The sequence below is a fragment of the Lutzomyia longipalpis genome, chromosome 2 (genome assembly GCF_024334085.1).
Source record: "Lutzomyia longipalpis isolate SR_M1_2022 chromosome 2, ASM2433408v1".
Taxonomy (NCBI): Eukaryota; Metazoa; Arthropoda; class Insecta; order Diptera; family Psychodidae; genus Lutzomyia; species Lutzomyia longipalpis.
Genome location: NC_074708.1, coordinates 31813321 through 31830160, shown reverse-complemented (window position 1 = coordinate 31830160; position 16840 = coordinate 31813321). Strand labels below are relative to the sequence as shown.

General features: G+C 35.1%; 1 protein-coding gene across 11 annotated transcripts in view; it reads right to left on the bottom strand.

Moving 5' to 3' along the window:
* The window catches only part of LOC129790094 (uncharacterized), a 136497-nt gene that overhangs the window by 108505 nt on the left and 11152 nt on the right, over positions 1-16840 (bottom strand). For 9 of the 11 annotated variants that reach the window (XM_055827315.1, XM_055827317.1, XM_055827312.1 and 6 more), the window contains exon 2: positions 8092-8175. The exons of the other annotated variants lie outside the window; for them this stretch is intronic. In XM_055827315.1, the coding sequence (XP_055683290.1) occupies positions 8092-8175 (84 nt within the window). The remainder of the gene's footprint in view (positions 1-8091; positions 8176-16840) is intronic. 11 annotated transcript variants of the gene reach the window in all.

Genomic DNA, 16840 nt, shown 5'->3' with positions numbered 1-16840 from the left:
TGTATTTCCGCGATATAATTATTGAGTTGAAACTAGTAAATCCACGTGCTGATGTATTGCTGATTTCGACTATTAAAATGAACGAAAAATAAGTAAAACATATTTGTTTGCAAAATTATTCGCTTTAAACGTTTTTAATTTAAATTTAAATTTTTATTCTTAAAGCTAAAAATAAAATAAAGTTGAAAATATAAAAAAATAATGCTGCCCCGTATTATTCCAGGTGTCTACGAAATTATGCAACATGGTGTATATATGAAAAAGAGGAACAATCATATGTTGGCAAGAGCATAATTTATGATCAAAGGGTCACACACCATCATGCACCAATTTCGTTCTTTGACTGAATAATGACGAATGAAGGTGGTGCTCAATGTAATTCCCCATGTGCTTGCTTTTGGACAATGGCATCATCAAACAAGAGAAAATTGATGCATCGATGGTTAATTACTGTAATGGATGTTAAAGAGGGGGAGTCTACACACAGGAATTACCCCCAGGTGTTACATTTTGTTCCTTCATCACATCACACCCTATACGTGCTCCGGGTGACTCAACAGCTCATCAATATGAGCCACATAAGAACCCTCAAATGGAGAGAAATTTGCACATGAGAAAAGTCAATTGAACGCCCTAATGGGGGGGTCTTGCATGCTCTCTGTATTATAGAGCTAAAAGTGTGAATTTACAGCAATTTAGTGCGCGTCAATCGTTTAACATCGCGAGCCATGTTAAAAAAAAATGCATGTAAACACGTGTCCGGATAAATATTTAAAATGCATTCCGCAGTGGCTTCCGCCAGTGTTATTATTTACACAAAACTTGCACGCATGCACATTTGAGAGGGCCTTCCCGTGATCACATCACACCATGGGCGGGAAGCTCCATTTTAGCTCTTAAATCTACAACCTCCTGGCCACGCTCTCTGCGTACTAAAATGGTCATGAAGTTGAGTAAATATTTACAAGTACATCATTTATCCCCATTGCGCGGATTGAAAGAAGTTAAGAAAAAAAGAGCATCTTCATTTTATATATTAATGTGTGCATCCCAGGCTTCCCCACCTAATGGGCCAGATGGATATGGCCGTAAATTCTTCTTTGCGGTCGTTGCTGGGACATTCCAGAGATGCAATTTAACTTTCCTGCAGCATAATGTGTGGCAGTTCATTGAACAACTGGGTAGATTTTCTCTAACAAATAAATAACGTTTACGTACAATTCATATTTCCATTGCTTCCCATCTCGTGCGATGACCATCCTCCATGGAGTGGAGGAAGGAACGACCAAAGATATTGCGCAAAGTATTAAATTTCAGAAATGGTGTATTTGAGCCTCATGTGTTTTGAACTCATTTGCGCCACCGACAGATGTGTGGTGTAAATAATATCTCAAAACATGGGTCCATTAAATATCTCTCTCGTCTATTAAAAAAAATAGTTCTGCATCTTTGCAAATTCTCGGTTAATTTTTCAATAAAAGAAACATTCAGGAAATTCATGAAAAACAGTGGAGGCGCCAGGTTATATCAATTGCATTTAAGCTATGGAGACGCCAAGTACTCAGAATATAGATACAAGAAAAAATAAAATTTGCATTGGAAACGACAGAAAGCAGTAAGATATAGGCAGAGATGGAGCCGCCTGATATGATCTTTACATCCCAAAATATCTTGTTGTGAATCAACATCCTTCGCATGCATCTGTGAATGATTTGGTATACATCGTAGAATAGGGCCTCTGTGTGTATTTTTCCAGAGAATCTCAAATACTGCGCGTATACACACATATTTTGAGAAATGAACAACATGTGGCCCATTTTCATTCTTACGCTATATATGCATACAAAAGAAAACGCCAAAACAGTGCGTGTCAGCGGAGAGACTAAATTTAATCTCAGTGTATAACACCATTTTATGGTTTTGGAGCAGACAATGAATTTTTCTTTTCGTTGTGCGCCAATTGCTCCAGTTTCTGTTTTGCGCCTTCGTATTAATAAATTTTAAATCCTGGCGTCAATGGTGGCAAGAAACGGCATTCAGCACAATTTACTTGACATGGTAAAGCAACCAAGAAAGAGGCTTTTCTTTTGCAATACCTCGCTTATGTGATGCCTTCACCAAAAAATGATATTCGAGCCACATTCTGGGCTCCTTTGGGGACGGGTGCGCGCAGACATCATTGCAGAGTACATTTGAGAAAGTAATTGAAGTGATCATGCTATCAGCACTTGGATACGCTTCTCGAAATAAAAACCCACAATTTGGGAGATTGATGAAGAAATATTCTTTCTTCTTCAGATGGGGGAACTCTTGCGGGAATGGAAAAAAGGGTTTGGGGGATCTATTGGGTATTAAAATGCCAGAGAATATGCTGGATGAGGAGAGGAGTACACAAAACGCGGGATTGAATTTCAATTTCCTGGAACCAGACACCATAGCTAAGAGAGATGCTATAAAATCATGTCGCCAGCCTAATACAATTACCCGTGTATCCCATTCTCTGTGATGCACTCAAGAAGTTGAGGATTCCCATATTATAACAATCACCTCAACCATCGAAATATTTACTCTTCTCCTCCTCTCTTTTACGGAGGTGACTTTTCGAATATCTTTTTCTACATAGATTTTCTTTACAGCTTCATTTTCGGGAAAGTGAAAGACACCGAAGTGATGAGGGATTTTTCTTTGACAATCCCTCAAACCCAGAAGAAGAACCTTTAGCAATCAGCAGAGTCAGGAGTGTATAGCATTATATTCTGATGGATTCGAAAATGTTTTTTTGGGATTCTTATGCCCATTATGCGGGTCATCGTACAGAATTTTATCATCACACAGAAAAGAAGCATGAATATTTTAATTTACTGACGGATGGATAATTAAGATATCATTCAGTGTACCAAGAAATTCAAGTGACGTGGAGAAAATTTGATGATTGTAAGAAAAGTTAATAAGGGGAGAGTAAATGTTGGGTGGGTCAGTTTTTTTTTAAGTTATTCGAAACGTTTTCTCATTTTTTTTTCAAAAATCAAGAATGGATAGTGGAATGCAATGGAGACGCCTGGTAGACTCCTGGCGTCTCCACTGTCTGCCTTCTTCAATATTAAACAAGGCATTTTGTAAAAAAAAATCGCCCATATGAAGGGAACTTGAATGCAAAATTCGACCTCAAAAACCCGCATTGAATTATGTTGCAACAACAAAATTTATTTTTCCTTTCCCATCTGAAGGATTCTTTGGCATTTTGGAAGTGTTAAACAAAATGAAATGTTGATTGCAAAAATAAAAGTATTTTCGCCTGTCCATTTACACGTGATGAGTGAATGTTGAAAGTGAGAAAAAGCGAAAAAATTAAACCACCTTACAAAATGCAAAGAGAGTGACTGATTGACTGATTCAATTAGATGAATCAAATCGATTCAGCACCTCGCTCGGTATAATTCAACAGGCAATACAACAATGACTCTCGTAATTGACGGTGGTTGGTGGAATTTTATTTTTCGTATGAAGAAAGGAATTGTAATGCTTGGAGTGGTTGTACAAGAACTTTAGATGCGCATTAATTCGATGAAATATTCACTCGTATATTCATGTCAAAGGAAAAGTAAACAATTGCAGCTGAGTTCGTAAATAATATGGCAGATTGAGTGAGAATTGATGGGTGGTAAAAAGGAATGTGCTAACTGTGAGGGGATAGTTGCGGAGGAAAAGGCCAAGAAGTACCTACTTCGAAAGGGGGTGAATAGCTAAGAAAAATTATGAATTTTATTTGAAATTCAATAATTTTGATTATTCAGGATATTAAAAGCGCAAAAAGCTTCATTTCATTTTAAAAATCAGCGAAGAATTTTCTAAAAATCTAACATTTAAAGAAAATTAAGAAAGAGTGAGCTTTTAGGCAAGAAATAGAAGAAACACGAAGTAATCGGAATATTTTCATCTATTCGTAAAAAAAGGAGAATAAAACTCCCTGCTGTTAAACTATAAGCCCCTTAACTACTCTTTGGATGCTCTCCAAAGGAGCTGTGAGACCTCCAGCAGTGCCATCCACTTGCCGGTTAGTTGTTGATTGAATGCAGCGATAGAAGCTCTCAAAGTGTTACTGCATCCTCTCTCTCACAGTGTTTGCTTATATTTTTTGCAGAAATCATCGCGGAAGACACCTGAGGAGGGCTTCTTGGAACACGAGATGAGCCACGCGAGAGGTAAAATATTGAATTCAAATGCTCATATAGATACCACCGTCCATTTACCTTTTTCTTCTATGCGCTTCAAAGTGATTTTACATACACACACACCATATGATTACCAACTATGCTGCCGGTGTTAATAAATTCGCCCGTTTTATTCAATAACACTATCCGTCAATCAATCTCATCGAAAGGAGCTAAAACGAATTCATAATTAATTACTGTTTAATCAACTACATCACATAGAATTTCAATCGCTATGCCTTTTTTTGCTGGGCTTTTTTTGTTACACGCTACAGTAGAAACTCTTGCAGGTCGAACGCAATTTAACAACTTGAGCTTTCATCAGTTTGGTTTTTTTTGTGTTGTTCCCTCCTAAATTCTAATTCCTCTCTGTCTTGAACGAGGAAAAATGGGAAATTTGGAGTTGATTGTTGAATTTGAAAATCAATTTCACGGTTGAGAAGACGATCATCACATCAAAGTTACGCGAGAGAGTTGCGACAATGAACCTAAAAACTATAATCTTTGCCTCTCTTTAAACATCATTTGTGGGAGAAACTGAAAAATTGCTGCAGTTGCGTCGAGGGGTCAGCCGCATTTAATGTATAAAATTGCGCATTTGTTATTCTAATTCATGTTATTTGCATGAAAATTATATCAATTTAGGGGAATTTATTTCTATTCTTCTTCACCTTCAATTGTTGATACACGAAAGATAGGCAGTTTGTACGTTAGAACGATAAATTTTATAAGGAACATTAAATTAGAAATTATAGTGCAGTAATGCTCTGTCTGGCAAGGGCATAGAATATAATCTAGATTTTGATACGAATATTTAAGTCCGCAATTATCCAAATCGGATACACGAAACACGATTAAAACATTTTATTAAATCATAAAAGCCTGAAAGATTAGAAGAAATAAAATCAGAACGTCGATAGAAATGTGCTTTTGATATTCCTTAAATTTTAACGACTTTATTCTTAAGATCTTAAACACCACATCTAGATTAATTTTACAAAGTCTAGTCTATATTTTAAGTTAAAAAATATTTAACAATATTTTTTTTTCTTACAAAATAATTTCTTTTCTCAAGCCCCTTAGCTTTTTTTCTTGCCTTTTTTGAAAACTATAAACTTGTCATGTCTACCCGCTTATCATTTCATGTCAGAATTAACATAGAAATTTGCCTTGACCCGTGAAAAGCTGTTGCATCACTTTTCTTTTTTTCCAAAACGTTTCTATTATATTCAAAATATATTCCGCGTCTCGCTTGTTCATAAATTATTTTTATCTCATACGAGAATTTATTCTAATTTCCCTCCACCGCAACAATATAACTTCAACTCAAACGAAATTTATTGTCTCATGGCCAATAAATCAGGCATCTGCTTTGTCTTTTTTTTCCACCTTCATCTCCTTGAAGTGCATGGAGGCATGAGATTTTGAGAAAATATTGAAGGGAATTTTTATGTAAGTGCAGGTGATGTCCAGTTTTTTATTGCTTCTCCCTTTAACTTTGGTGAATGCTTATAAATTCATCTCATGAGTAATAGCAAATGTCCCTTCTATAAAGTAAAGCTACATATTAAGTAAAAGAGATGCCCTCACAGAGGTGAAACCGTCTTTGTTTCACGTAATCTCCTGAAGACAAATTTTTATATGAGTTGGTCTGCTGAAGAGAATTGCTTGTTGCCATGAGTGAGTAAAATCTTCCACCCAGTCAACCTAAAATATATCTGAATAATTCTCTGTAAATTATAGAGTTCAATCTGGAGGATGACAGAAATTTTGGGGCTTGTTTGGGCAAAGAAAGAAATTTGAGAGACGCACACGAAGGTGAGAACGAAGAGACTTTGTGCGCTTACAAAAAATGCTGTGAGTGTCTGAGCGTGATTAAGTGATTAGGTCGTTTGTATTCTGATCCCCTCTGTACGATAAAGAATTTATAAACACAATCATCATAATAATATTCGTTGCTACCTGTTTTCACCTTTCTCGGAGGCATCATGAGAGAAACGAATGAGAAGTATCTAAAAGACGAATAACCGCAGAAATCTCTGTGTGAATAAACTCAACTAAATACCGCACTGACTTTTTAACTTCTCTCCTCCCAATGGAGAATTTTTTTTTCTAAAAGAGTGAAAAATTCAAGTGATGAAGAATAATAATTTGGCTATATAAATTCAATTGCATTGAGGAAGAATCGTCTATGCGTATAGATTTATTGCAGGTAACATCTCATTGAAAGGCGTGCAGAAATCAATCAAGCACAATCAATGCATCAATGGTGCTAGAAAAATTCTCAACAAGTCAACACAAAACTATGTATGTATGTAGGTATATGCAAAGTTAGTTGGAACGTAAAAAGGTGGAGATGCTATGCATGAAAAATTTTAATTATCGCACAAGATACCCATCGCTCTTGTGAATACATAATTACATGGCATGAGAGTGATTACAGTTTTTAATTAACAGCAATTAATCACAGTTCATCGCTTCTGTCATTTTAACCCTTGTTCTCTCTCCATTTTACACACTAAAATACAGATGAGTGGGATAAATGGTTAACCCATTTAAATTAATGACAATCTTCTGCCAGCCATGCATAAACAGACAGGAATTCATTTAAATTATTTTTTGTTCTGAATTTGGTTTTAAATGAATCTCAAAATTCAGTGGAAATGTCTATTTTTTCTTGATTTTTTGATTTTGATATTTTGGTCATAGGTATGTAAAGTACCAGGCGTCTCCATTGAAACTTTTCAATTGAACGTTAAATGAATTGCAAAAGCTTTATAAGTTCTGTAGGATATTTTTTACTTTAAAAACGTTCTGCTCGGAGTAAGACGTTCTAGTTTATTAATTATTAACCAAAGTAAAGGAGAAATGTATTCACCAGGCGTCTCCATCTACCCTTATTTACAATAACCGAGATTCATTTTAATTTGATTTCTTGATTCATTTATTCATTCAATTCTCTACTATATTTTTATTAGAAAAAAATTGAAAAATCTTTCTTTAGAGGAATCATAAAAAAATGCATTTCAATCTCCCAAAAGTATTTTCTTTGAATTGTTCACTAAATTGCCCGTAAATACCCCATCAAGGAAGAAAAATATAAGAGTGTAATTTAAAAATACAAAATGAAATATCATTCTTTGGCACCAACCCGTTAATGCCTTAAAGGATCGTGTTAAGAAAATGAGAATAAGAAGGCGAAGAAATATGGGAATTTCGTCAAGTTGAAAAACAACTTTGTGCACAAACGTAAACCCCCCCCAATTCACTTTCCTCTCATCGCACAGCAAAAATAAATTAATATTTTGTCGGTAGAGAAGAAAGGGCGTTTTTTTCTCTCGATTTAACGAAAAAACAATTCGTCAGACATTTAATTTCATTCCTCAGCACATTTTTCATGCACCCGTAACCCCGCGTGCACCCCCATTGAGCCGTCGCATTGTCTCACACGGACTCGAGAGGCTTAAATGATTTTGACACTCAAATAATTATGTTTGCATCTGTCCAAATAATCGTATGGCATCTCCACCATTCAAGCACTTGACCAGCGAGATCAGGAATATGTGCAATTTTGCCATCCACTCGCGGGAGAAGGACGCGCGCATTGTATGAAGAAACCGCGGAATGCAATATCACAGGGAGAGAAAACTGGATAAATTCTCGTATAAATTTTGCCGTCAATTCGCGCCACTGCATATCATGTGAGTCACCACAGTGCGACGGGTAGTAAATTAAATCAATTAAAATTTCATACTCCAAAGGAGCTAAAAAGACTCGTGTGTGAGGAGAAGTGGTTGACGCGCGAGTGAAATGGCAAAAGGAATGTGTTTAGAGGTGTTTTGTGCATTGAGGGAATATGGTAAGGTGCATGTGCGGGTACCTTTTGGACCACAATTCCAGGTAGATACCCCGAGGTTGTGTGCTGATCGCCAAAGATGATTTTAGGATGGTGCTCCTGACTTACCTGGAATGAAAGAGAAAAGGAGATAAATAAAGAGAACGTTAGTGCTAAAGATGAATGAGATGCACAAGGTAATAATTCTAGGAAATTTTTTGTAAAATTAGGATTCAATGTTGCAGGACTTAAACTACAGCTAGTTCGAAATTCAAATTTTATAAAAAAAAATGTCCCAAGAATGCTTTTAAGATTCTTTTTAGAACATTATCTTAAAACTTTCTTTAAGATGAAACTTTATTAAATTACATCAAGCTTCAAATGAAATTTTCAATTAATTTCCAACTGAAAACTAAACCTCTCCTCAGTGAGGATTTGTGTAAAAAATTGCTTACAAGATGCAACACAATACAGAGTGTTTATCAGCATCTGAAAAGAGCATTATACAGCTCATTAATAAACCATCCATCGATAGAAGCACTCAAGAGGGGTCCCCCCATATAGATCTGAAATTTCCGCATTATTTCCATCAACATCCCATGGCAAAGTGATAAAATCTCTGGGAAGATCAATGTTTTTAGATGCACCAAAAAGGCTAAATATATCATTGTTCTATTCACTTATCTTTCCCCTCTGATCCTTTTCCACACACTCTCCTTTTTCAGCTCTCTCCTCCGAAAAAAAATTCCTCCCTATTGTGTGAGAACTGAAGTGCAACAAAATTTCCCCCGAGGTCCAGCATATTTATCCTTTCAGCTATTCCCATAAGATGAAAGAAGAGTTATTTCCGAAAGGATTGCGGGGATTGTGTGTGTGCATATAAATTCCTGGAAGGAACTTTTAGAAAGGAAGAATGGATATACTTCCGATGACTCAACATTGGAAGCACCTCTATACAAAAAAGAACCTCCTGAAGGAGTCTGTTTGCAAATTTTTCCACACTTTGTCTGGCCAAGTGAATAAATTTCCCGCCAAGTTTTCCATCACAATGAGCCAAGAAATTATTCCAAAGACTCAACAAAACACCAAAGAGTGTATGTGGAAAAATGCAAAGAGCCCAAGTCGCTTAAAGAAAAACTTTGTCCCATTGTCAAAATGATAAGTAGTCGCGAAGTGCCTCATTTCTTTATGCAAAAACCACACATAGTATATTTGCAGAGACGGAAGAGAGAACAATAATGTCTCAAATTGACTTTCCACAAGAAGAATTGATAAAATTCCACCAAATCACTTCGCGCACGTTAACCGTTTCCCATTGAAACTTCCACTAATTGAATTAGAAGCATAAACGGTGAAGACATTGCCGAAGGAGAACTCATTCACCGTTAGCGGAGTGACTCCAAAGACTCCAAAAGTGATTTGTGATTTTGTAAAACCCAATCAAAACCAACACCCTTTCTTCATGAATATTCAATCACAGAGGAAGGTTGCACGCGGAAATTTCTCTCTCATTGCAATATTTATGCTGCCTAGCGCCCCATTCAACATTCAACTAGCAATTTTCCTCACGTCCTCTTTGACATCTGCACTAAATTCTCTCCCTATTTAAGCTTATGTTGATTGTGCGATATTGTCCATAGAATTTCATTTTATTTGCAGCATTCCTGAAATGCAGAAATGTCACAAATTCTTTTATTTACTGTACGTTATGCTACGAATTCCAGAATAATGCTCTTTTGGCTTGAAAGTTCAGGAATTTCTGTGATAGAATTAATTTTTGGGTGATAAATCTTTAGAAATGTGACTAAAAAAAATATTTTTCTTGTCAGAATCTTCAAAATTATTAAGTCTCATAAAAAGAATAATTTTTCCCCATAAGTGGAAGAATGAGAACTTCCTTTCTTCTATAAATATCAACCACAACAAGATATTTGGAGCTTGTTGGAGGCATTCAACTCTGACATAAACCTTCCCATTGAGTTGTTCAATTGCTGCATTTTGAGGCCAAATAGTGCCTTTATACACCAGTGCCAAGAAGTGGGAGATATAGAAGTGCTGCCGGTTAAAGACTTAATGTACTCCCAATCACTCCCTCTACTAAATCGAGGTAAAATACCTCATTTTGAGCTCAGTGTGGGGCTCTGTCTATTGTTATTTTCTCTCATTGAATGTGATATCAGAAAGTGAGGAACATTTCAATTTGAAGTTCACGAACACCAACACTACTTATGGAATAATCTCTGATATATTACAAATAGCCCGAAAGACCGAGAGAGAGAAACTTGAAAAAGCCCCAACAAGGATATTAATGGATCTGTCGTTGGTATTAAAATAAAAATCTGTCTCACATTCTTGGTATTATAAACTATAGGTACCTACCTACATATGTATACATATAAGACGAAGCTATATAGGTAAAAACGAGAAGAAAGAGAAGATTAGACGGCCTCTGGCCCTTGGTGCTTATCCAGAGAGAAACGTGAATTACATATTTTTAACATTAAACATCAAGTTACAAGTTGGAAGTTACATTTTGCTATATATTATGCTGCCCTATGATGTAGTGGCACTGCCTTTGGAGAATCGAGGTTTTGTATGAACAAATTAAATGGATACCTCTTCTCAACAATGTTGGATTAGTTGTATTAATATTAGTTAAAATAAAGCCGCGCATAATGGAAGTTTCGTTGTACCCAGTGTGGAGACTTGAGGCACTTTATCTCCCCACTTGTAGTACTGCTTGTTACCCATTCCTCTCTTATAGCCTCCAATGCACCCCGACATTTATAGTTTGTGTGTAAAGTATAAGTAGGACTGCATAAGGAGATGCTACATGGCTTCACATAGGAAACAAGCATTTTGTACATTTTGATCAAGTGGATGGTGGAAGAGACAAAAAATTCATTTGAGAAATTTATCAAACGGACATTGGAATTGAATAAACTAAAAGAGAGGAGCATTCTAGATATCATGTAATTGATCACACAACCCAGCAAAGAACTGAGAGAACTCACAAGGGGCTGGTAAGTAGTTTTTAATAATTTTAAAGCTCATTTTGCAGGGGCTCTTAGTAATTTTGTTTTAAGGCTTAAAAGAAGATCACTGTTAAAACAATATTTCTGTGATAATTTAACTCGAAAAAATTCTAGAAAATCATTTTGAAATATCTTGAATATGCTAAGCTCCTCAATAAATCATCAGCCGAATTATTAACCTCTCTTGCTGTTCGATGAATTAACAAGAACAACAGAACACGACAAATTCTTCAAGTATGTTTAGAATATTTTTAAATAAATTCTTCCCGCGTGTATCTTCTTCTTTTGGGGAATTATAAACTCGTGCGCATTTTTGGGAGTGATCAAAAATGATTCACAGTTTATTAAATTCAGAATAAACCTCACACATAAGCCACGTGTATGATTCCGCGTGCGAGGGAAGTGGGCACCACGAAATGAAGAAGTTTCGGTGTAAGAAATTAGACAAACAGGAAGTTGGGAATTCTTCCACATAGTATGGATACATTTGGGAAGCCGGTGCGTTTATCCGGACATTCCGTTCGAAAAAAAAATTGACTGCGGCACGGAAGGTTCAAGCAAAAGTCATTGGCGGGGTGGGGCGATATGGATAAATAAATATTTGTTCGGCGCTCAATAAAATCAACCACCAACGATGAATTGTATTGTGAGAATATCGAAATGGGAGATGGTTCAATGGAACCCATAGAGTTGTTCGAGAAATTTTATTATTTTCATAGTGATGCTAATCTCTGTTCCGGGTATTGTTGTTGCAAGAAGAGGAATATATCGTATAGGCTACATTGTATCTCCTTGCAACTCCCCATATGCTCGATTCGGCATGTCAAACATGCGGAGATCTTACATAGGAAATTTTTGCACAGAAATTGTTGGCAAGATCTTAAAACTTTTTTTTTTAATTTCAATAATCGTCTTATGGTGAAAATTGCAAACACGCACAATGTCTCAAATTGCTTTTTCGTGACAAAACCACCTAAAATTGTATAATAAAGCTGTTCCACATCTTGTAGATCTAGCTGGGCAATTAATTCCCATATCCATTCATCGCGTACACCATTTGCAAGACAGGAAACACAAATTTTGATTCAAAACATTTGTCAAAAAGAGTTCAACAATGGTTCATGCAAGAAATAATTCCTTATACGAGTGATAGAGATCGAATTTTCTCAGTCAGCAAAGTACACGCGGTAAAGTGTCATGAAAGAATGAAAAATTCATAATGCCTAGACTAGAGGTGTTTACATTAGATCAAAATCACGCGCAAGTCTCCAACAGAGTCCATCGCACGCTGAAACTGAACTAGACCACATACTGGTGGGTGCCTTGTTGGAAATCTGCATGTCGATAATGTTTTCTGGTATAAAACAACTCAAAAAATCGGTGAGAAATGATATTCTACTTTAAATTAATTTTATAGCGTTACTTTTATACATTATCAGGCGGAATCAGTCACATATACATATGTCATATACACGAAAAAATTAACCAAAATTCACCTGAATAGATTTAACGCCAACATCATCTAGTCCCATAAAAGGAAACTATCTAAAAAAACAGTTAAAACAAATTCCTTGTCGTTTAAGAACAGAAAAAAAATCTTTTTCATTAAATGCCCATGATTTATTTCTCAAAATTAAATAAATAGTTGAAAAGAAAAGTCAACAGAAACGACTTGTTGAACGTGATGCCATCACTATCGTGATAATGATAGCAAAATACAAAAGCCCGGATATTCTTAAAAATTCAATTGGGTTTCTCCCGCTGAGGGTGAGAAATCTTCGTAAAAATAGAAGATTCTTTTGCCCTATCAAATTTCGTGAAACGTCGTTTTTTTCTCACCTTTCATTTCAACGTAATATGATGGTTGAAGTCTCACAAAAATAAAGGCAAAAGAACAAGAAAAAGCAGAAAGATTCAATTCTATTCATTTATGAATGAAAATACAGAAAAAAAACGTAAAACGTTGATGGTGTAAAGAGAACAAAATAAGCAGAAAATCCTTTTGTTTCGTGGTTCTGTTCTTGTTCTTTCATTCTTGAAATTGTATATATCCAAGACTCGCCAGAACGATGGATGTGTGAGCAGCAAAAAGAAGTCTCAAAAGGCATGAAATATTGTCTCCTTTTATGGTATCTTGCCGCACGATCAGGGCACAAAATGAGGGAGAATGATTGAAGAAAATCAATGAAATAAAATACACGAAGATGTTGTCAATTTACGCGTTATAAGAAAAAGAAATGTCGTGAATTTTTCGACTTCTTCTGGACCTGCCTACGGGCAATGGACTCACATGGCGGAAATGCATTAATGTGAAGACCTAATTTAAAATAAATACTGCACCATCAGCAGTGTGTGTTTTCTGAAACACTTTCAAACAAATAATCCCATTGAGTTGTATCCAATTTGACACAATCAGGTTCATTTGCAATTGGAGCAAAAGATATTCCGCAATTAAATCTCCTCAACAAGAGCTTTGCATTTCCCATGAACTAAAGCACAAAACTTTGTTGGGAGAAACTTGCAAATATCAAGATAATTTAATAGAGCAATTTTCATATTGCCCATACAATACAATAATTCAATTTAATTCCTCTGGTGGTCATCAATTAAAATGTAGCACTGTGTAGCATATAGCATTGTGCAATCACACGAGGAAGTGGATCACTCTCCGTTGATCGAAATAGCACGATCAATGCGTATACTACCACACATATTCTCCGGGGCTTTGTGCTAACAAAACGCAATTCAATAAAAAATCATTAAATAATTTATGAAATACACATATAACATTAACAATTGGATGCTTTGCGAAATGACATCATTTTCTAAACAAGCGAGAAAATCTCCATGAGTTCCGTAGCGCATTTTTCCACTTGCTCATTTTTTCTTCTTATAATGTGTGTGATAAATAGAAAATCCACACTGGAATTGCTGAAACTATTACATAAATAAATATAACTGTTGAATTGCGATTCAGTTTTATGTTTGAGTTTTATATTTGATTTAATTTTCAAGAGAGAAGTTTCAACATTTCTGAAATTTTCAAAAATTTCATTGAATGTGAAACGAAATATTGGATCCTATTCTGCGACCAAGAAATATTTGAAAATTCAAGAATCTGTATTGAAATTTCAACGATTTCTTAGTCGCAGAATACGAACAATTATCTGTTTGAAAATTATTTATTCTGTTGAATTGTTCGAAACGTCGATTCTTAGAGCGAAATTCTGATCGAAAATCCATGTTTCATCACCACTTATTCATTTATGTTCCCTGAATACAAACTTTTACATACGTTAAACAAAATAATATACATATATATTTTTTAAATATCATCTTACTTGCAAAAAATCTCAAAGCTTGAAAACGATCACTTAAGCTTAAATGAGCTTAAGTTTATGCATAAATAAATCCACATTTTGTGAATATAAAGTTTCATATTGCTTTCATCTGGCTCATTCATTCGGCCAAAGTATAAGAAGATTACAACCACCATGAGAGACATTTATATGCAAAATATGAAGTGAAGCCTCACTCGTAAAAAGACGATCATCGTAAATGATATGGCTTTTCAGAGCCAAAACGTTCCCATAAATAAATCAATGTAATTGTTTGGAGTCATTCCGCTAAAACGATCGCGTGCCACGACCTTATAATTTTTGCACAAAAATGTTCTCCACACGGCAATCAAAATTAACGAAAATACCGATTGTTCTCGCCCATGTTCCCATTTTGTTATCATAAACAATTTACATTGCTTTAAATATTCATAATTTAACCCCACTAAATACTCACTTCTGTCCTCCTATATATTTTGCCCACAATGGAAAATTAAGAATAGCTTTTTATGTATTTTTTTTCATTTGAATTTTTTAAACACTCCGTTTTTTTTTAAGCATCGTTTGTCATTACAATACAATGAATTTATTCAAAATGCTATTCGCCGTGCTTTAGTGTTGGAAAGTCGAATGATTGATTACGATCGTAAAATAAACTTTATCGTTTCGTTGATTTTTTCGCTCTTTGATTCTGATTTTTAACACGCTCAACGAAGAAGGGAAACATTTTAGCTTTTTTCTTCTTTAAGAATGTGAAGATCTTTTGGGTAATTTCACGTGCAAAGTGATTGCGATCGTATTTTTTGCGAAGATATTTGTTAACACTTTCCAGTCCAATGAATTTTCGAGCAAATCAAATTTCTATACGCGTGAGGGGAATATTGACCAAAATTTAATTGGAATTTATTCACGGATTTATGCAAAAAAAAAATGTTGAGACGATGATTTCTTAGAAATTGAATATTTCCTGCAATGTATTTTGCATACCAAAGTTTATGTTATGTGCTGAAGAGATAGAGAAAGAGGTGAAAGAAAAAAAAATCATAAATCACCATGCGGAGTGATTTGTACAAATTTTCACGGAAAGACAAACCCCCCGCGGGTGGAGTTGATGTGATGCAATATTATGGGAGTGATATGGGGAAGAGTGATTTGTATCACGATGTGCGCGGGCGAATACTCAATGGGACAAAACCCCTCAATTACCGTGAATGTTTTTGCATGATTTCACCTCCGCGTGAGCTTCACAGCATACCATTTCTTTGGCGTGAGGCGGGTTGGAGAAGACGAAAAGAAATGGCTTTCCTTTTGCCTCTCGACTTTGCACTTGATTGCCACTTTGATGCATCTTAAGAGACACTAAATAGCTATTATTTTCCTCGTATAATGACCATAAAATGCTCACTTCTATTGCTTCCCAATCCGCGAAATTTGGTAGTATGACGGTAATATTACTCTGAGCTGGAGTCATTTTACTGTCGTCATTTAGTCATTTCTCAGTCATATGACAGTAATGGGTAATAATATTACGGTAATTTAACGGTCAGAATTACGTCATTTTGTGGTCATAATGACCGGCTCGGATGACTGCGCTAATATACAAAGGGACATACGTTCAATGCAAAATGTATAGGAATATGGTACACGCTACAACGCTACTTATAATGGCGAGCGCTTACCAACTCATACAATGATTTGGTATATCAATAATTAATATAATGGAATTCCTTAATAATTTTTTTCTTGCATTTCCTATCGTACTTTTTTAGTGCAAACGACACTTTACGATAGGAAATTTTCCAGAATATATTAAAATTACAACTCCAAATTAATAAATATAATTTTTTTATATTTTTATTAAAATTTTACTGAAGTTGAAAAATTAAATTTTGTAAATAATATTTTAAACTCATCATGCATGCCAAAATATTCCATACATTTGTTTTTTATGAAGCCTAGAACTCTTAATAAGGCATAATTATAAAACAAAAAATGATTGATTTTTGTTTCAATGAAATCGCCGACATTTTTGCACGATGTTTTCCTAAAATAACAGATATTGTAATTAATCGATTTTTTAAAATAATAAATTACTGGAAAAAACATGTTTAAAAATTATTTAATTAATATTACTCCATATTAAATGGCCAAGATAATTTTATAATAGGGGAGAACGGGGTAATTAAGTCTATTTGCATAAATTCTTATTTGAAGAACTCCCAAAAAGAAAGAACTCTTCCTCGATAAGTCATCTTATTATAGGAAATTTCCTCGCCTACAACTTTGTCTCAGGCCATTTTACCCTATCTCGATGGAAAATAGGGGAACATGGGGCAAAATGTTAGTTTTTTTGGGAGAAACATTTTCCTGATTTTTCTGAAAATATTTGAGTTTTCGCATGACGACTATCGTATAGGAAAT